This window comes from Benincasa hispida, chromosome 8, assembly GCF_009727055.1.
Source record: "Benincasa hispida cultivar B227 chromosome 8, ASM972705v1, whole genome shotgun sequence".
In the NCBI taxonomy this organism is placed as follows: domain Eukaryota; kingdom Viridiplantae; phylum Streptophyta; class Magnoliopsida; order Cucurbitales; family Cucurbitaceae; genus Benincasa; species Benincasa hispida.
Window position 1 is genome coordinate 61,360,480 of NC_052356.1, and position 20,615 is coordinate 61,381,094.

Consider the following 20,615-nt stretch of genomic DNA (forward strand, 5'->3'; position numbering starts at 1 on the left):
GTTACACATTAAAGTTCATGGACTAAATTGTTACAAAATTAAAAATACAGGAACTGAATTATTATTAACCAAAGTTGAGAGACAAAATTGTTACTTTCACTAAAGTTTAGAGACCAAAAGTGTTTTTAACTCAACATATATTATTTTATTTATATATGAAAACGAGAAATTATATTAATCTAAAAGAATTTCAAAATTAATAAAAAAAATATTTGTATAAGTTGATATTGTATTAAATTAATTATAAACTAATAAATAGCTATAAGTACAAGTATTTTTTTTTTTTCAAATATCAAAATAAACATGACTAATCGCACACATCTATAATTTCCACCATCTAAAAATTTAAACTTATCTACCTTTTAAAAAAAAAAAAAAACAAACGGCTGGAATCTTTTGACCTTAATTGCAAAAAATAAAAGAAAAAAATAAATAAAATGCCATTGATTTTTATTCCTTGAAAGGATAAAATTAAGAAGGCATCCTTAGACCTTAAGTAAGGATATATGCGTAAAATTTTCAATAAATTATGGGTCAAATCCAGCCTCACCGTCGTCTTCTCCATCGATCAGTCAGCCGGCGGTGAAAAAGGAAAGAAAGAAAAAGAAAATGGGCAGAACGGCGGCATCTCTTCCGGTCACTCTCTTCTTCTTCTTCCTTCTTCTAACCTCCTTACCGCCGTCCTTCTCCTTCTCCTTCTCCCAATTCAAAACCCTATTTTCCCTCGCACATTCCCTCATGTCTCGCGTCGCCAATTTACGCGCCTCCCGCGGCGACTTCGCCGGCTCACAACGGGCCAGGCACATTGCCCAAAAGCTTGAACCAGGGCTCGGATTTAGCTTCTGGGGCTCCATGTGGTCGCTCGCCTGGGACTACACCAAGAACTACGCTTGGAGAGACCTCCCCTTTTCGGAACTTTACGACGCCGTTCCCGACATGAACCAATTGCTTAGGGCCTTCAATGAGTTGACTCGGTTGGAATCAGACTCGGCTAGGGCGAGTTGGGTGGCGCGGAATTACCAATCTCTTCTCGGGGTCTCCAATTCGCTGTTGCAGAGGCTTCTTAAAGTGTTTCGAAAAGCGGTACGCTTTCAACTGTCTGGAAGGTGTTTGTTAAAATGTCTGAATGAAAAGTTCAGTGCAAAATGATCCCATTTGTTACATGATATGATAGGATATTAAATTTCTCTTCATCCATCTACTTAAGCTTTTGAATTAATCTTGATTTAAGATTCTACCAATGTAAGAGGCCATGTTCAAATACTTGTTATTTTCTCTCCAATTAACATCAATTTCTATTTGTTAGGTCGTCTCATTTAAGTCCACAAAGAAAAGTTTTAGAAGATATGATATTAAATTTATCTATGTCCATCCATTTAAGTTTTTGTTAGGTCATTCTTCATATTTTAAGTCGGGAAGACAGTTAATATATGTACAATTAATGTATGTTTGTTGTTTTTTTTGGATGGATGGGCAGGGGGCTTGGAAGGAAGTGGTGGAGACAGTTCAAAAGGAAGTGGTGGACGGTGGATTGCTGAAGGACTGCTTGGAACTGGGAAGTGGTGATTTGAAAGGCATGATTCAGATTCTCAAGGATTTGGCTTTGAATTTCTATTCCTCCACTTCTGGCCGGCCTAATGAACTGTAAGAATCAGAGACCCTTTTTTCCTCTCCATTCTTAGTTTTGAACAGCATGGCTCAATTGAAATCTCCCCCTTGAGTTCCTCTTTGCTTACTTTGAGATTTGAACATCAAATGCAGCTACTGATATGTAGAGCTTTTCTCAATTAGCTAGATAACTTATAGAGCTTTTCATTTATGCAGTCACTGTAAGCATCGTGTTAAAGAAACGGTGTCATAATCTATTCAATATATATATATAACTTACTTTTCAATTGCATGGATTGGAATTTTATCAAATAGTTTTCTTTTGGTTTTAACATTGATATAACTACACATGTGGAAAGGAAGGATTCTTTCATCACTTGAGTGTACTATAATCAGGTCGCACTATATTTAATAAAAGTTAAATGGAGACAAATGGAAACTATATAACAAGCTGATATTTAAATCGAAAGAAGAACTTAGAAATTGAAACTAGTTTGGGAGGAGAATATGTTGGGAGATTTCTGAGTTGAAACGTTGAGTTTGGTAATAGAACTTGTGTATGCACCCCTGGAATATAGTATAAGAAAGTTTTGCCCCTTGATTTTTTAAATTAATTGTAAAATTAATCAATTATGTGAGCTCGTAGTCAGTTTGAGGAAATGTGTTGTAAGCCAGTTAAGTTAATTTCATATTTCATTAACATTATGAAAGCTGCGAAGAAATTTCTACACTACTCTTCAAGAAATTTGACCAAATTATAGAAAAACCTTAAAATCAAATGCATTTTATCAGTGATATGGAAATATAGATTAACGATAATAGATTCAATAAAGGAAAAAAAAAAAACCCCAACAAGGTTGTGTTTGGAGATTTTTGTACGAATAACCTATTTTAAGAGACCCAAATGAAATTTGACCTTTTAAAAAATCAAGTTTTTTTACATTTTGCTTTATGTCATCGACGAGTAAAATTACCCTAAATGACCAACGAAGTATGCATGTAGGTATCTCTCGCTTCTCTCTCCTCTCTTCTTGTTTCCATTTCTCTCGTCTAGCTTCTCTTTCTCTCTTCTCGCTTCTCTCCTTCTTCTTGTTTGTTTCTCTCTCTCATCAATTACCCTTTTCTCCCTTCTCGTGTTTTGTCCAACTTGCTGCCTTCAATATTGGGAAAATAAATGCTGATGGCCGCTTTTTGTGGAGAATAAAGAGAGAGGAATAGAGAAGGATGAGGAGCAAAGGCGAGAATCTAAGAGTGATAATTGAAGCGTGATCTAAGATTGAGAATCAATGAGCAAATTTCATCATGTACCCATCTTTGGTTGTTTTGGTAATTCCACCCAACAATGATGCAAGTAGAAAGTCAAAATTCTTGGATTTTCAAAATCTGGGTCAAATCTCATTTGAGCCTCTAAAAAGAGGCCATCAATGCTAAGTTTCCATTGTTTAATGTTCCTAATATTTCTCGATGTGTTTGAATAAAAAAATAGAAAACCTAGATCATGGTTTAGAAAGTTGTTGAAGATGTGTTCGTAATATATTTGTTGTGTCGGAAAAGGGAGAGGAAAATAAATATGCGTCTTATGTTATGTGTTGATCTCCATGCATTGATGGTCATGGGTTGGACTAGAAAATATACAATATGCGTTTAAGAATGTATGCGATGACCATGTGTTCCTGTCATAAGTTTTCTCGCTTTCTCGCCAAGTATAACGGAGAACACAAGTTTCTCGGGGTGATCCGAGGTCGAACACAGGGACATGTAACTCAATGTTTATGAAGTAATGCGTTTGAGACAATGAATAAAAGTAAAAAGATAAAAATAAAAGATTATGCGCTACTCCTACTCCTAACTAAACAGATTGAGCAATGAAAATTTAACTATGAGAATTGATAGAGATGCAACAGTCGTTCATGCATAATAATGTTCATTATGTTAGGTCGTCCGAGTAATCCTAGCTCACCACACTAACGCATCGCACCTCTCGGTGGCCAGCCACATGTCTATATCTCTATAATGCATGGTTGCGTCGAGCATAAGATCATGTCTATCTCTAGATACAATGCATACTTTATTTTAGTGTGTTCCACTACCCACCTTCTCAGGCGGTTAGTTGCGGCTAATCAACTCATATACAAGCATTGCAATAGTTTACAGACAAGCATTGCTACAGTCTCACACCAAGCGAAGAGGATTAACTCACTATACTCGCACAATGCACACCTCTCGGTGGGTTGCTACATGTGTCCTATCTCTAGGCTACACGATTGAGTATGCGACCGCCTTTGATAATTAAACGATGATAAAGATAAAGAAGATGGCATTGAAGGAATTAAGATATGAATTGATTACAAAATGTATTAATGTCTTAAGCCAAAATGTAATACAATATAGAGACAAGAGGAGAAATGGAAGGCTAGATGAAAATAATCTCTTGCTTTTCATCTGAAATGCGTCAAGGTTGCTGGTGGCGCCATGGATGGATGATGGAAAAGTCTCTCTCGAGCTCTATCTCCGGCGAAAACTCCGGTCGTCACTCGGAATGGGTTGTGGAGGTGAATAATCCTAAAAAAAATCTCGCTCATGCTCTCATCTATGATCGCAAGCATCTGCCTTAAGGCAGAAGCTCGGATGCCTTGAAGTGAAGGTCCAAGGTGCTATTTATAGAGCTTAAACGCCGACAACGTTCATGATTGCGTTCTGCCTCACTGCTACTTTTGTCGCGGTATGGGAAATGTGAACATCATCTTATCTTGTTGATACTCTCAAGGTATGCGTTCATGCTTGTTTCTTCTTGAAGTATCAACGCATTCCACCCACCTTGCGATCATCCTCTTATCATGGCTATCGTTCTGTAGTTGCAGCATTTCATGTGACGAACTGGTCTTCATGAAGATCAACGTATGCGATCAACTTTGCGACGTTCTAGGATCAACGCGTGTGATCAACTTTCGATGGTCTAGGATCAACGTGTGCGATCGATTCCTACAATGGCTGCAAAAATACACTTTGATGCATAATAACGCATGATATAAGCTTAGTGAGAATTTTCAGTGCTGATCGACGCAAGCTCACTTTTCCACATGAATCCTTGGTATTATTAACGCATATTCTGTTTATTAGTCCTCATAATTCTAAGTAAAAGGCTATAATAGCTTGTATTTCTACGAGTTATTACATCCCCAAACTTAGAATCATACTTGTTTTCAAGCATTTCTTATACTTAGGAAATTCAAAATTCACCCTCGAGCTTTTCCTTTGCGATGAACAGCTTTTCAAAATATAATTCACTCGTACCTCTAACCTTGGTAGCAACGCTCTCCTCAACTTTGGCTACTTCTTCAAAGAGATATTTTCTAAGTTTAAATCTAGTAAGCCTCTGCTAAAAAACCTTTTTACCCATTTCTGGCAACTTTGTGTTTAACATTTTACAATGTGTTCATTTAAAACAATTCAAAACAATTCAAAACTTTGCGATACATTATTAGATTGAGGCGTTGAACCTGGTTACGCTCTTCATTTTGGCTTGCCCCCACGGGTGTCATATGGATATCCAACTTCGGTTGTGTGCCATATTCAACTCAACTCTTGCCTTAGCTTATTTGGGTTGTACCAGACAGAGGAGTTGTTATTATGCGTTGATTCTGGTCACCTACTTTCGTTTTGGCTTACCTACACCGGTGTCATACGAAGTATCTAACTACGGGTAAGTGTCGTTTACAACTTTAACTCTTATCAGCTTGGGTCTCCCCTTTGCGCTGACAGTGGAGGTTTTTTTTTTTAATTTTTTTTCTTTTTCTTTTTGAATTGAAATAAACATCGCAATGCTTAGACTGGATGCATTTGTCCGAACCACTGCCTCCCTCAAACTTAGAGAGTAGCAGGGATCTTTGCCAAAAAGCTAAAAACAAACTCATTCAGGAATGCGGTAGAAGATGTTTGAGCAGAGGTTTACACATAATAAAATTTAGACTGTCAAACTTTGAAGAAGCTACTAAAGTGGGGTGAGCTGTGCAACTTTTAGTTAATGGATGTAGTGAATTATAAGTATTATGGATGCTAATTTATCAACGCATAAGAAAGCAAGTGGACAAAGAAGAATTTCAGAAGGATAACGCATAAAAGATAACAAGAAAAGACCTATAAGCAGAATATCAATTTCGTCAATAATTAGAACTCATGCAGGGAAATAGCCATGTGTTGAATGGTGAAGAAGATTCTTCTTCCGAACCACCGCACCGAGTGGAATTATTAACGCACCTACAAGGAGCGAATGCACATCTCATTCAAGAAAGCAGCCGAAAATCCAAAATGACAATATTCAAATAAATAAACTAAAGTTAACAAGGAAAGAAAAGTAAAGATAGCGTAGAAGACATCCCTGGAGAAATTGGAGTGAAGCTATCGCAAGGAGTCTTCCACGCAGGAGATTGATCTCAATTGCTTAGGTTAAGAGACTCGTTGTCTCGACCACTGGAGCTTTCAGTCATTGTTGGCCACATGTTGGCTGACAAGCGCCTAAGACTGCTTTCAGCTTGTGCGACAGATAACCTTTCTATCTCGAGGTCAATATTGATTTTCGGCACATTGCCTTTACTCAAATATTATTTGCAACTTGGTTGTACAAGCTACAATACGCCCATGATTAAGGGTGCCTGCGAAAACACAAAACTTAGCGAACTATTAGCTGCCAAGTCCCCGGCAACGGTGCCAAAAACTTGTTACGTTGGAAAAGGGAGAGGAAAATAAATATGCGTATTATATTATGCATTGATCTCCATACGTCGATGGTCATGCGTTGGACTAGAAAATATACAATATGCGTTTAAGAATGTATGCGATGACCATACGTTCCTGTCACAAGTTTTCTCGCTTTCTCGCCAAGTATAACGAGAACGCAAGTTTCTTGGGGTGATTCGAGGTTGAACACAAGGACTTGTAACTCAATGTTTATGAAGTAATGCGTTTGAGGTAATGAATAAAAGTAAAAAGATAAAAGTAAAAGATTATGCGCTACTTCTACTTCTAACTAAACAGATTGAGCAATGGAAGTTTAACTATGAGAATTGATCAGTCATTAACGCATAATAATGTTCATTATATTAGGTCGCCTGAGTAATTCCAGCTCGCCACACTAACGCATCGCACCTCTTGGTGGCCAGCCATATGCCTATATCTCTATAATGCATGGTTGCGTCGAGCAAAAGATCGTGCCTATCTCTAGAAACAATGCATACTTTACTTTAGTGTGTTCCACTACCCACCCTCTCACGCGGTTAGTTGCGGCTAATCAGCTCATAGATAAGCATTGCAACAACCCATAGACAAGTGTTGCTACAGCCTCACACCAAGTGAAGAGGATTAACTCACTATACTTGCACAGCGCACACCTCTTGGTGGGTTGCTACATGCATCCTATCTCTAGGCTACACGATTGAGTATGCGGCCACCTTTGATAACTAAACGATGATAAAGATGAAGAAGATGAAGAAGATGAAGAAGATGGCGTTGAAAGAATTAAGATATGCATTGATTACAAAATGTATTAATGTCTTAAGCCAAAATGTAATACAATACAGAGACAAGAGGAGAAATGGAAGGCTAGATGAAAACAATCTATTACTTTTCATCCGAAATGCGTCAAGGCTGCTTGTGGCGCCATAGATGGATGATGATCGCAAGCATCTTCCTTAAGGAGAAGCTCGGATCTCTTGAAGTGAAGATCCAAGGTGCTATTTATAGAGCTTAAATGCCGACAATGTTCATGATTGCATTTTGCCTCACTGCTACCTTTGTCGTGGTATGGGCAATGTCAACATTATCTTATCTTGTTGATACTCCCAAGGTATGCATTCATGTTTGTTTCTTATTGATGTATCAACGCATTCCACCCACCTTGCGATAGTCCTCTTATCATGGCTATCGTTCTGTAGTTACAGCATTTCATGTGATGAACTAGTCTTCATGAAGATCAACGCATGCGATCAACTTTGTGATGTTCTAGGATCAACGCGTGCAATTGATTCCTACAATGGCTGAAAAAATACACTTTGATGCATAATAACGCATGATATAAGGTTAGTGAGAATTTACAGTGCTGATCGACGCAAGCTCATTTTTTCACATGAATCCTTGGTATTATTAACACATATTCTACTTATTAGCCCTCATAATTCTAAGTAAAAGGCTACAATAGCTTGTATTTCTACGAGCTATCAATATCTATGAAACATTTTTTAAAGAAAAATACTTGCATCTTGGTTGTACGCACTTTTTAGTAACTCACTCATTTGTCTTACCCCAATTTGTCACATGGCAATTTTTTTTAAAAATAATTTTGATTTTTCTTTTTTCCTCTCTAGTTAGAGTAGACGATTCAAAGATGGATGTAGCTGAAAGTGCACCCAAACATAATAGTTTTTTATGAGTCGGATGTTGTTATACGGTGTGGATGAACCAAAAGTGACTCTCCTAAAGCCTTTGCTAAGTTTTGGGCTTCCAAAATGATTAAGAGAACCTTAGTACAACTTTTTACTTCACTAATAAGCAAATATGGTCAACTTCTAGCTAGAGAATTAGACTCAACCAAAACCTTTGAGATAGGTTGCAAATGGGATATATGGTTTAGACCTTGGATGATTGCCATAGTCTCAACAATCTTTAAATTATTTAATAATGCTCAATCTATACTTCAAAGTTCAAATCCTCTTCCAACTCCAAGGACCATTGTCTTGATTAGTACTTTCTTCCCACTAAAACAAATCGTATCCTCTTTCTATCCTTACAGTACCCTCTAAACTCGTTCCTTGATTTCGTTGAAGATATCTAACATTTTGTTGTAATTTCAAATAAAATTCAAATCTATGGACCAAATTCAAACAAAACTCAAATGTCAAGGATAAAAAGTGTAACATTTCGAAACCTAATGACCAAATAAGAATTAGATCCCAAATCTAAGACCAAAAATGTAATTTTTTCGTGATTATTTGACTTTAGACCTCTTCCTATGTTACAAAATCCACCTACTTCGTCATCCAGTAGCTCTCTTCCCTTTGGCTTGCAAGAAGATTTAAGTTGTCATCTAAAACAAGTTATTTTAGCATTTACATTTGTTACCCAATGAAGAAATTAATTTAATTGATTTAAACAATCTTTCACTTGGATTACAAGTTTCTATATAAGCCATTTTAGGTATTGAACATTTAATGCGCAACCAAATTCTACTCTATAGAACAAACTCCGTCTAATTACCAAAGAGGTCTTTTGTTTGTCACATCACTACAACTCAACCTTTAGTCATCTATACTAACTATATTAGATGACGGACTCATTTAGATTGACTTAAAAAAAATATATCTTTTAAAAAAAACTCATTTTTATGTTTTCATAAAAATTGATTAAGATATTCTTGAAAAGTTATTTTGAGTCGTTGTCAAGCACTTCAATTTCTTCCAAAATAATTTATTTTTTAAATTAAACACTTAAAAATGTATTTCAAACATACCCGACATCGATAGAGCGACATGAAATATAATATATTTCTTGGGTAACAATTTTACATTGTAAAATTTTAAATTTAAGATCTAAATACATTAAATTTTCAAAATTTGAACTTTTTGGATCGTATTAGCATCTAAATTCAAGTATAGATATCAAAAGGAAACATCCCCTTAACAAAGAGGTAAGAAGTCATAGGTTCAATCCATGGTTGGCTACCTACTTAAGATTTAGTATCCTACATTCCTTGATACTCAAATATTGTAGGGTCCGACGGATTGTCCTGTGAAATTAATCGAGATGTGTAAAAGTTGACATGGATACTCATGGATATAAAATAAAATAAAATAACAAATACGAATATTGTGCATTTTGATCGAGTAAATTAAAAAAAGACAATCCAAATGGGTTCATTAAAAAAAAAAATAATAAATATATATATTATATTCTTTTTTGTTTAAAACAAAAAAAAAAAAAAAAAAACCTAAGACAAGTTAAAAGTTACCCTAGTCCTTTCTTTAACTCCACCATGTTTATTGATGTCAAAGGGCATAAAACTTATATTACGGCCACGAGGGCATTGAAGGAAAATTAATGGAAGCGGCAAAAAGCTTTTATTTCTTTTTTTTAAAAGGTGGGTTAAATAACTTAAATTACAAATTGATATTTTTTAAAAAATTCCCAAATTTATTGGACTTGATACAGTTAAAGTATCATTACAATCCGAACAATTGGGTTGGATCTAACAAATTCATATTTTTTCTTATTCCCTTCGTTAAATAAAGGCATTCAATTTTTCATAAATTTCCTCATGGAGAAATGCGTCACTTCTTCAGTTCTTCTTCTTCAATATAGAGTTAATTAAAGATATGATTAATGGAAGCCTTGCAAAAGGCACCAATCAACTACTTGAATTTGCAAGGTAATTAATTAAGATGACATGAATTAATTACACATAATCAAGTATAGTTTAGAATAATATATAATAGGTGTGTCATTTTCAATTCTGCCCCCAAGTTTAGTATTATTACATAATTTTGCAAAGCCCAAAATTATAATTAAATGGGGTTGGAAATAAATAAGGAGAGCATAGTGGATGTATAACTTTAATGAGATATCATAAATAAATAGTCAATAGGTTGGTGTGTTTGCATGTTACTCCATTGGGACTTGCTAGAAATGCATTCAATTTCACCACCTAACTTCATTTATTATCATAAGTTTCCCATCTTTCTCCCATGGATTAAAGTAGGATTTCATACCACTTTTAGTCTTTTAACATAGCAAAAAGTGTTTATATATACTTTTTTAGCTCAATTTAATTTTATATTTTACATATAAGTATCGAATTATACCTCTAAACTTTTTTTGAAAAATTTATTAATGTGTAACTTTCAGTTTCACATGTATTGTATAAAGCTTCTTTTATATACAAATATTAATGTAAATGAGAGAGAGAAATGTGTTAATTAAATAAATAAATATATATATATATATATTAAAAATGTGTTTGGTTTAACTTTTCAGTAATCATTTTGGAAAAAAATTAAAATATTTGACAACCACTCAAAATAGCCTTTCAAACACTTTGAAGTATATTTTAAATAGTTTTTTTTTATCAAAATAATTTTTGAAAAATATTTTCTTCTCTAACCTAATCTACCCTAAATTTGAGTGGTTTTTGGTCTACTTATTCACAAAGACTTTTGTGATCATTTTCTTTCTTCATTTTGTGAGTTTTTTTTCTTTTTTATTTCAGTAATTTTATTTAGGTGATTTGGAGCTTATTTTAAATATAATTAAGTGAAAATATCTATAAATTACTTGTGAAAAATCTAAAATTGATTTACAAAGTTTAGAATTTAAATGGTTACAATTAATAGTTTTAAACTTTGATTTGTATAATCTCGATAATTATTTGATTTTTTTGTTTTTGTTTTTAAAAATTAAGCTTATAAATATTATTTTCACCTCTAAATTTTTTCTTATGTTGTCAACTTTTTACCAATATATAGTTTAAAAAACCAAGCCAAAATTAAAAAACTAAAAAAAATAAACCATGTTTGGTAACTATTTTATTTTTTGTTTTTTTTTTTGAAAATTAAGTCTATGGAAACTACTTCCACCTCGAAATTTTTTCTTTTGTTATCTACTTTTTCATCAATGGTTTAAAAAAATAAGCAAAAGTAGCTTTCAAAAGTTGTTTTTGTTTTTTAAATTTGACTAAGAATTCAACAATTGTACTTAAGAAAGATGTAAATCCTTGTAAGAAAGGTCATAAAATAGGATTAATTTTCAAAAAGAAAAATAAAAAACTAAATAGTTACCGAACGAGATCGTAACTTTTCAAAAGTTGTTTGTTTTTTAAATTTAGCTAATAATTCAATCAAGGTACTTAATAAAGATGTAAATCAATATAAAAAATGAGGAAAAAAATAGACAAGTTAAAATTTTGTCTTATATCTTTCCATTTTTTCTTGGGGTTTCATTTTGCATAATCAAACTACTTGAAAACTTGAATATGTACTTGATTAGAGCATTGATTCTCAATTAATCAGTAATCTTTTTGAGGAAAATGATATTTTGAAATATACTTTTTTTTCATAATAAGTATTCTTAATTATCAATTATACGTAAAGTGAACATAACTCAACTAATATTTATAACTCAACCAATATTTATCTGTGCCTACTAAAATGAGCTTAACTCAATGGTATGATGTGACATTTCTTTCTAGAAATCAGAGGTTCCATCCTCATATATATATTTTTAATTTGTAAAAAGAACACATTTGATTGTGCCTTGTCCATGTCATGCTTATGTATGTCATAACGAATACTATCATGAAAAATATATATATAGACGGACTAATTTTACTATTATTAACAAGAGAAGCACGATACATAGAAGAGAGTTGAACTATCCGGCGTCATCGATAGTCAAAGAAAGGAAAAAATAATTTATTGGTCCTAAGTTTTGAGTCTAGTTTTATTTGAAAATTTTTAAAAGGTTATATTTTTATCTCTAAATTTTGAAATAAATGTGCATTTGAAAATTTAAACACTAAAAGAAAATTAAAGTAATATTCCCTAAATGAAAAGTAAAGATATTTTTGAAAAGAAATGAGTTCAAACTCAAAATATAACCACTTAATTAATAGATGAAGTATACATCACACAACTTGTTTATTGTCGGCCCTAAGTTGCAATTAAGGAATAAAAAGATACCAACACTTAAAACCAAAGTATATTAAATTATAGGGAAAATTATTTTTTACTTCTTAAGTTTCGAAGAATATGTGCATTTTGGTCCTCGAATTTTAAAAATGTACATTTTTAGTCTCCAAGTTTATAAAATAGGTATACTACTTGATCCTTGAGCCTTCAAAATGTACATTTTTAGTCCCCAAATTCATAAAAACACGCTTAAAAGGTCCTTGAAATATTCTTTGTTTGATTTTTTAAAAATAATTATATGATATTTAAAATTAGAAAAAAACAGTTTTAGAGAGATGTGATTTTTAAAAATTATTCTTCTAATTTAAAATGTAATATAATTATTCAAAATAATAGTATAAATTTATTCGATGAACTTTTTAAACTTATTTTTAAAAAATTATAAAAAAAAGAAGATATATTTTGAAAAATTAGAGACTAAATGGGTCTATTCTTATAACTCTAGGGACTAAAAATGTATATTTTTTAAATTCAGAGATCAAACACACATATTCTTAAAAATTTGAGGATCAAAAGGACAACTTTTCCTTAATTAAAAAAGAAATCTAAAATAGGGTTTTGAAATTCAAACAATGATTAATTAAAATATGATCGTCTACATAAATCATAGCATATAACATAATAACATTTGTTAAGGTTTGTTTCCATAAATAAATTGTCACACGTTATAGCATAGTGATTAAAAATGGATTTAATTTGATCAAAGTATAAAATAAAGAAGTTGTTTCATAATATATATTATTAATTGTCACAGCTGCCTAAATTTAATACTTCCCCACAGCTGAGTAATGTATTATTAATGAGTGTTGACAATTGCATAGTGAATGGTCCCCAACAAATCAAAGCAAAAAGCAAAATTGAAGATATGGGATTGGATGGAGAGATTATTATTTATACAAATACATGTTATATGTTGTGGGAAGGCAACAAATAAAAAATAAAATGTATGTAATAATGTAACAACAAAGCATATGTTATAACTATTTTGTGTCCTAAAGTTCAATACAAACAAACCTCTTTTCTTTTAAGGATAGAGAGGAACAACAAGTACTTGTAGATACCATTTATTTAAAATTATTTTGTCTATTATACATTCTTTCCACTCAACAATAAGTTATGAATCTCTTTTCATAATTATTTAGGTATCGTTTAATAATTATTATGTTTTGTTTGATAAATATTTGATTTTTGATTTTCTTTTTTGTAAATTAAAATTATAAACACCATTTTTATCTTATATATATATATATATATATATCTACTATTTTTAAAATCAAAGCCAAAATTTTAAATTCTAAAATAAAATAGTTTCCAAACTTTATTGCTTTTAGAAGTTGGATAAAAATTTAAATTGTTTAAATAAGAAATATGGAAACCATAGGTAAGAAATTGTGAAAAAACAAGCATACTTTTAAAAAACTAAAAACAAAAAAACTAAATGGTTACTGAACTAATAGGTCATTACCTAACTATTGTCAGGAAAAAAAAAACAATAGCTACCTCTTTTTTTAGTATATTGTTTTAAAAAAACCAAATAATTACTAAACAAAATTTTAATTTTTTTTTTTAATTTTTTAAACTATCTATTAGGGTTGTACATCAAACTGACTAAAACCAACCTGACCGATCAAAACCAATAGAATTAAGGTTGGTTGGTCGGGACTAGGGGTCGTTTGGTTGGTTTCGGTTTCCTAAAAAAAAAGAATTTGAAAAACCGACCGATCGATCGACGATATATATTTGTTTTTTTAAACTAAGTATAAAAGCAAGTCCATTACCACTAACCCAAGCTCAAGCCTATTATTTTATTATTGATTTATTATTATTCTTTATGTTGCCTAATTCTCAAACCCATTACATGATTTATTTAAATTTTTTCATAAAAAAAATGTTGATTTAAAATTTAAAAAATTTGCTAATTTTAATAACCTAACAATAACACTTTATCAATTCATCTTTTCTTTTCATTCACCTTGGCTCCTTTAATAAAAAAAAAAAAAAAAAAAAATTGACCAACCGATCGACCGATGGTTAGGCGAATTTCACTCTTTATTTGGTCAGTTTTCAGTGCCAATTTTTTCCCAAACCGACACCGACCAACCGATGTACACCCCTACTATCTATATTTCACTTATGTTTTAAATAAATCAAACAAAAAAATTCGAAAACTAAAAATACAGGTAGTTATAGAAAAATAAACATAATTTCCAAAAACCAAATGGTTATAAAAAGACCTCAGCTTTAATTTTTGCCTTTTGAATATTAAGCCTATAAACACTACGCTTATCTATGGTATACATTCTAAATGAGTTTTCAAATTCAAGATAAGTTTTATTTTTTAGAGTTTGAGTAAAATCAATTTAAATGTTAACTTCACGAGGAAATAAAACCATGATTAAGAAGTTATGATAAAAATTTTTAGAGTTTGATTCAAATTATGACAAAAGAATTTTTTTTTTTTCAATTTCAATAAATTATCGTTGTCAATATACCATACTTATACTTAAATGCTAAAGTTACATGTTGATGAAAGTAAAAAAACAATAATTTCGCATGAAAAGGTAGGACAACTAGATATAATAAGGACATGAAACTTGGCCACAAAAAAAAAAAAAAATATAATAATTATGTCTCAAATAAATATTATTATGCTCTCCCATCATTCGAAAAATTACTTCATCACATAACTTGTTATATTGTATCTAAACTATTTGGTTTGTTTATAATTACATCTATAAAATTTATAATTTGATAAACTAATCCTCTAATTTGTCATTTGTTGAATCAACCAGACTTTTTTTTTTTTTTTTTTTTTTTTATAAATTTTAACTTGGTTGTTACTTCAATAAAAAATATACATATAAAAAGTATTTATCTAACTTAAAAATAAAGAGTAAATATAAAATTCTAACACACTGGACATAACCATTACAAACTACTATAAGCTAGTTAATAGTTTTAAAATAAAAGTCCGAAGGTGTAATAATTATAACAAACTACAAAATTAATAAAAGTGATTGATAAAATTAAAAGTTTAGAAGTATAATTGTAATGTAATTTTTTTTATTTTAAAAAAATATATAGAAGAGAGGGTTTTTTATTTTATTTTATTTTTGTTCACAGTCTCTCCTCACACATTATATCCGCGTGAAATAAATGCTTCTAACCTTCCTCATTCAACTGCCCTAAAATATTACAATCTCTTTTTTTTTTTTTTTTTTTTAAAAAAAAAAAAGAAAGAGACATATTATGTTATTTATATTCTCTCCATTATATAAACCACATTCATTTCGACGTTTTTCCCTAGCCCTATAATATATATATATATATTTATATATTTCAAGAAGGCTTTTAAAATATAATATAACCATAGAGTTGATCTCCTTCGGTTTGAAATGGAGAAAGATCAGAGGGCGGCGATGTGGGCGGCGGTGGCGGTGGTGGTGATGGCGGTGGTGTGGAGTGGAGCGGCGGCGGCGCAGCAAGTGCCTTGCTATTTCATATTTGGTGATTCATTGGTGGACAATGGAAACAACAACCAGCTTCAATCTTTGGCAAGAGCTGATTATTTACCTTATGGGATTGATTTTGGTGGACCCACTGGAAGATTTTCCAATGGCAAAACTACTGTTGATGTTATTGGTAAAAAATTATTATTATTATTATTTTAATTCTCCCCTTCTATCATCTTCTCTTTTTTTTTTTTTTCTTTTTTCCTCGATCTTTAGCTCATGCATGCATATAGTAATTTCTAGTACGAGTTTAATAATGTTCGAAGAAAATTGAGACTTGAAACGACGTGAGACGGTGATCTAAAATAGTGTGATGATCCAATTTCTTATTCTAAAGGTCATTGTCTCACTATTTTAGGACTCAATTTTTGTTTGACGTTTTTTGAAATGTTTTATAAAATGTGGGAGGGTGGTAATATTAGAAGTTTTGAAAGAAAAATAGTATTTTTAAGGTTGAAATACCATTTTAGTTATTCCATGTTTTTTAAGTTTGTTTGATTTTAGTTTTAATCTATGTACTTTTAATAAATTGTAAATTTAGTCACTCAAAGTTAATTTTTACCGAAATTGATTATATAATGATAATAACTTTCATGTAAGGAAATACAATATATGAATATGTTTTCAAAATTTATAAAACATGCTAATGAATAAACTTGCGAAACTAAATTTAAGATTTATTAAAAATACAAGGATTAAAATCGGATAATTGAAAGTTTAGAGACTCAAATTGAGCCAACTTCAAAATATAGGAATCAAATTGGTACTTTAATCTTTATTTTTTTTTTAAAGTTTAGAGGGATTTTATTTTTATATAAATTAGCCTAGTTTATATTACATATTTAGATTCAGCTTCCAATTTTAAAGTTTAAAATTAAGCCCTTTTTGGAGAAAAGTATGGCAGATATGTTTTTGGGGTTTTCTGTTTGAAATAGTGTAAACTTCAAGTTTGGTGCTTTTTTGTTTTTTTTTGTTTTTTTTAAGTTGAAAAATAAGAAATTTGAAGTTTGCATTTAATAGGTTATAATTGATTTCTTTTGAAGTGTGCGCCTATCTCACTTTAAATTCCATGCACATATTTCTTGTTGCAATTTAATTCCAAAATATTTATGATGCTTCTCCCTCTAAAATGCTTTATAATTGACATTTTTGTAATTTGTGATTTTTAAAGGTCATTTTACCATTTTGCATAGAGTTTGAAAGTCCTTGTAAAGCTATATTTCTTTAGTGGTTTCTTGGGCTATTTTTACACACTTTTTTTTTATTATAGTGGGGTAATTTTAAAAAGATAATAAAAGAGATTAAAAAGTAATTCACTTATTCATGTTTAAGTTAAATTTGCTTACATGGAATTGAAATATTAGGTAAAAAGATTGATATAAACAAATTTTATTTTATTTTATTTTATTTTTAAAATTTGACTAAAAATTGAATTAGTTTTTTCAGAATGTGAAGATTATGGTATGAAATTTTACCTATAAAAAAAATAATTTAGGCCCCGTTCGGTATTTAGTTTTTTGTTTTTGGTTTTGAAAATTAAATCTATTTCATCCATGTTTCTTAGAATGAATTGCATCTTTCTTAAGTAGAACGGTTGAATTATTAGCCAGATTTAAAAAACAAAAACAACTTTTTGAAAGCTACTTTTTAGGTCTGAAAATTTGGCTTAGTTTTTTTTACACTAATGGTGAAAAGTAGATAAAAAATGAAGAAATTTGAAAATAGAAATAGTGTCCATAATTTAAATTTTCATAAACAAAAACAAATTAACAAATTGGTTATCAAATGAGGCCTTATCAATTTTTGGTTATTGGTTTTTAAAAATTGTGATTGTTTTTCTACAATTCTGTAACCCGAGTTTGTATATTTTCTAAGTAAACTTTTGAATGGTTAGTCAAAGCATTTTTTTTAATAAAAAAAATAAAAATTTATTTTCTAAATTTTCGTAACTTACAGCTTGAATTTTGCAAATGTGTATAGACAAAATAGACAACAATATAAAGATAATAAATGAAATATTGAATGAAATGCAGCGGAGCTATTAGGATTTGACGATTACATTCCTCCGTACGCCACCGCAAGAGGCCGAGATATCCTCAGAGGTGTCAATTATGCTTCCGCCGCCGCCGGAATCAGGGAGGAAACTGGACGCCAATTGGTATTTTCATTTCATTTCTTTTTTCTTAAAATATGGGTGATAATTTTTTTTTTTTTGAAAAAAAATGTAAGTTAATTATATGTTTTAGTATTAAATAAAAATTGAAAATTTTCTTATTTCTTTCCAATATTTAAAAAAGTTAATTAGTTGACTTTTTTTACTTAGCATCAAGCTTGGGAATGTATCGATTAAAACTTTAAACTAATACTTGTATCAATTAAACCTTCAATTTATCCTTTTTTATGAAAAAATAATAATAAAACCCTGAGATTTCGTAAGTATATCTATCGATTTACACCTTTTTTCATATTTTTTTAAATCATCCATGTATTAATTCTTAAATATGTGTATATTTCTTCACATATCGATTTTACGAAATGGACGATTAAAGTAAATGCAGGAAAGATTCTCAAAATTTTTTTTGATTAAAAGTCTAAATAGATTAATTTTCAAAAGTTTATGGAAAAGTTTCACGAGGCTTTCTCAAACAAAACGTAATAATAAATTTAAATCGATGAAGTTATAAAAGTTTAGAGTTAAAAATTAGGACAGTAACGCGTGGCAAATTTAACAGGGAGGAAGAATAAGCTTTAGTGGGCAGGTGGAGAATTACCAAAACACAGTGTCTCAAGTTGTAGAATTGCTTGGAGATGAGGACTCAGCTGCAGAATATCTCAGTAAATGCATTTATTCAATAGGGTTGGGAAGCAATGACTATCTCAACAACTACTTCATGCCCCAATTTTACTCAACAGGCAACCAATATACACCTCAACAATATTCTGAAAACCTTATTCAACAATATGCTGAACAACTTAGGGTACACTCTTACATTTTTCCTCGGTTGGTTCGAACAAATCGACCGACCGTTCATTTACACATGTTTTTTAGTTTGTTGTTGTTTTTTTTAGTAATAACGGATATAACACAATGTAATACAAAAGAATCTGCAGATATAGCAAAATATAGATTTAACTCTTAGAATCTGTGACCGAGTTTGGGGTTGATTTTAAGCAAAAACTTTTAAAATCAGTATCTTACCTACTTTTAGATTTGTGTAAAATCAAATTTTACTTTTTAATAAATTTTTAAATTTTAATTTTATCCTTCAAAATTAAGACTTATATTATATATCTAGTATCTTTCTCACATGACCATCATTTTTCATAGACCACAACTATTATTGTTACATCATACCCTATTGATTTCTTAAAAAGAAAATCAAAGGTTTTTTTAACAATTAATCTAGAGAAAGCATAACATTTTAAATATTTTAAATTATATTATAAATTATTTTAAAAAATTAATTTTATTATTAGGTTTATTTAATCATTGTATCTAAAATGCAACAATATAATATTTATTGGTTAGGAACCAACTTTTTCAAGTCTAAGTTGATAGGTTTTGGTATATTTGTAATTCTTAAAAAATATTGCTATACACTTAATTATTAAATCTAAAAGTGCACCAGTTGTTGTTGGTTTTTTTTTTTCTAGCTTTTGTACAACTATGGAGCTAGGAAGTTTGTGCTATTTGGACTTGGTCAGATTGGTTGTAGTCCAAATGAGTTAGCACAAAACAGCCCAGATGGAAAGACTTGTGTTCAAAGGATAAACTCAGCCAATCAAATATTCAATGCTGGTCTTAAATCTTTGGTTGATCAATTCAACAACAATCAAGCTGATGCAAAATTTATCTACATTGATTCTTTTGGCATTTTCCAAGATGTCATTGACAATCCAGCAGCCTTTGGTAAAAAAAAATATATTCCCCTATCCGATTTTGTGCTTTAATTACGTCTCATGAATTCAAATCTCTAACCTCTTCTCTTCTCTTTAATGGAGAGTATACGTTACAAATAACCTTTTCAATGTTTGGATGATTGTGTATCAGGTTTTAGAGTTGTCAATACTGGGTGTTGTGGAGTAGGAAGGAACAATGGACAAATTACATGTTTACCCTTTCAAACTCCATGCTCAAACAGGGATGAGTACCTATTTTGGGATGCATTTCATCCAACAGAAGCAGGGAACGCCGTCGTGGGCCGGAGAGCTTACAGTGCTCAACGTCCAACAGATGCATACCCAGTCGATATTCATCGTCTTGCACAACTCTAAGAGTGATTCCAGGATATATGTTATGGATTTGATAGTGAGTTATATGGTTCATAATATATATATATATATACACTTCTTTTCATTAGTTTCCCTTTTTCTTCATTGAGTTTGGGTGTGTCTGTCTTTTGGTGTCTGTATTATTGTAGTTGTGTAATTGTTGTCTACAAATGCTAGTAATTAAATTGTTATTTTTCTAATGTTTCAAAGTAGAGAGCAATTATTGTTCACTAGGTTTTTGATTCGAGATCAAATTCAATATGATAGGAAAGAAGTCTAAATATTTTTTTTTTCAAGTCAATCCAAACGGGTAAAAAAATTCGAGATTATTCTAAATCTCATAGGTTGAAATATCAAGATTAAAAAGTCAAGACCAATAATGAGACTCTTTTACATGCTAAAAAACATGTTTTTAATTACTTAACAGTGGCTAAACCAATATCGCTCATGTCTGCTTTTGTTTCGTTATATTCTAATGAACTCAATTATTGGT

General features: G+C 30.8%; 2 protein-coding genes across 2 annotated transcripts; both read left to right on the plus strand.

Annotated features, from left to right (window-relative positions):
* Positions 1–492: 492 nt before the first annotated feature.
* LOC120082663 lies at positions 493–1,900 on the plus strand. Its single transcript, XM_039037922.1, has 2 exons — positions 493–1,083; positions 1,478–1,900. The coding sequence occupies exons 1-2, from the start codon at positions 610–612 to the stop codon at positions 1,646–1,648; spliced, it is 645 nt and encodes a 214-aa protein (XP_038893850.1). The 5' UTR covers positions 493–609; the 3' UTR covers positions 1,649–1,900.
* A 13,754-nt stretch (positions 1,901–15,654) lies between these two features.
* Positions 15,655–20,334, plus strand: LOC120084221 (GDSL esterase/lipase At5g45670). The gene is made up of 5 exons (XM_039040126.1): positions 15,655–15,980; positions 17,884–18,008; positions 18,583–18,828; positions 19,505–19,760; positions 19,902–20,334. Exons 1-5 carry the CDS (start codon positions 15,734–15,736, stop codon positions 20,123–20,125), a joined length of 1,098 nt encoding a protein of 365 aa, XP_038896054.1. The 5' UTR covers positions 15,655–15,733; the 3' UTR covers positions 20,126–20,334.
* The last annotated feature ends 281 nt before the right edge of the window (positions 20,335–20,615 follow it).

Coding starts and splice junctions, on each gene's coding strand:
- LOC120082663 (XM_039037922.1), top strand. CDS start 610: ATGGGCAGAACGGCGGCATCTCTTCCGGTCACTCTCTTCTTCTTCTTC. Junction 1,084..1,477: donor TTAAAGTGTTTCGAAAAGCG/GTACGCTTTCAA, acceptor ATGGATGGGCAG/GGGGCTTGGAAGGAAGTGGT.
- LOC120084221 (XM_039040126.1), top strand. CDS start 15,734: ATGGAGAAAGATCAGAGGGCGGCGATGTGGGCGGCGGTGGCGGTGGTG. Junction 18,829..19,504: donor AATATGCTGAACAACTTAGG/GTACACTCTTAC, acceptor TTTTTTTTCTAG/CTTTTGTACAACTATGGAGC. Junction 19,761..19,901: donor TGACAATCCAGCAGCCTTTG/GTAAAAAAAAAT, acceptor ATTGTGTATCAG/GTTTTAGAGTTGTCAATACT.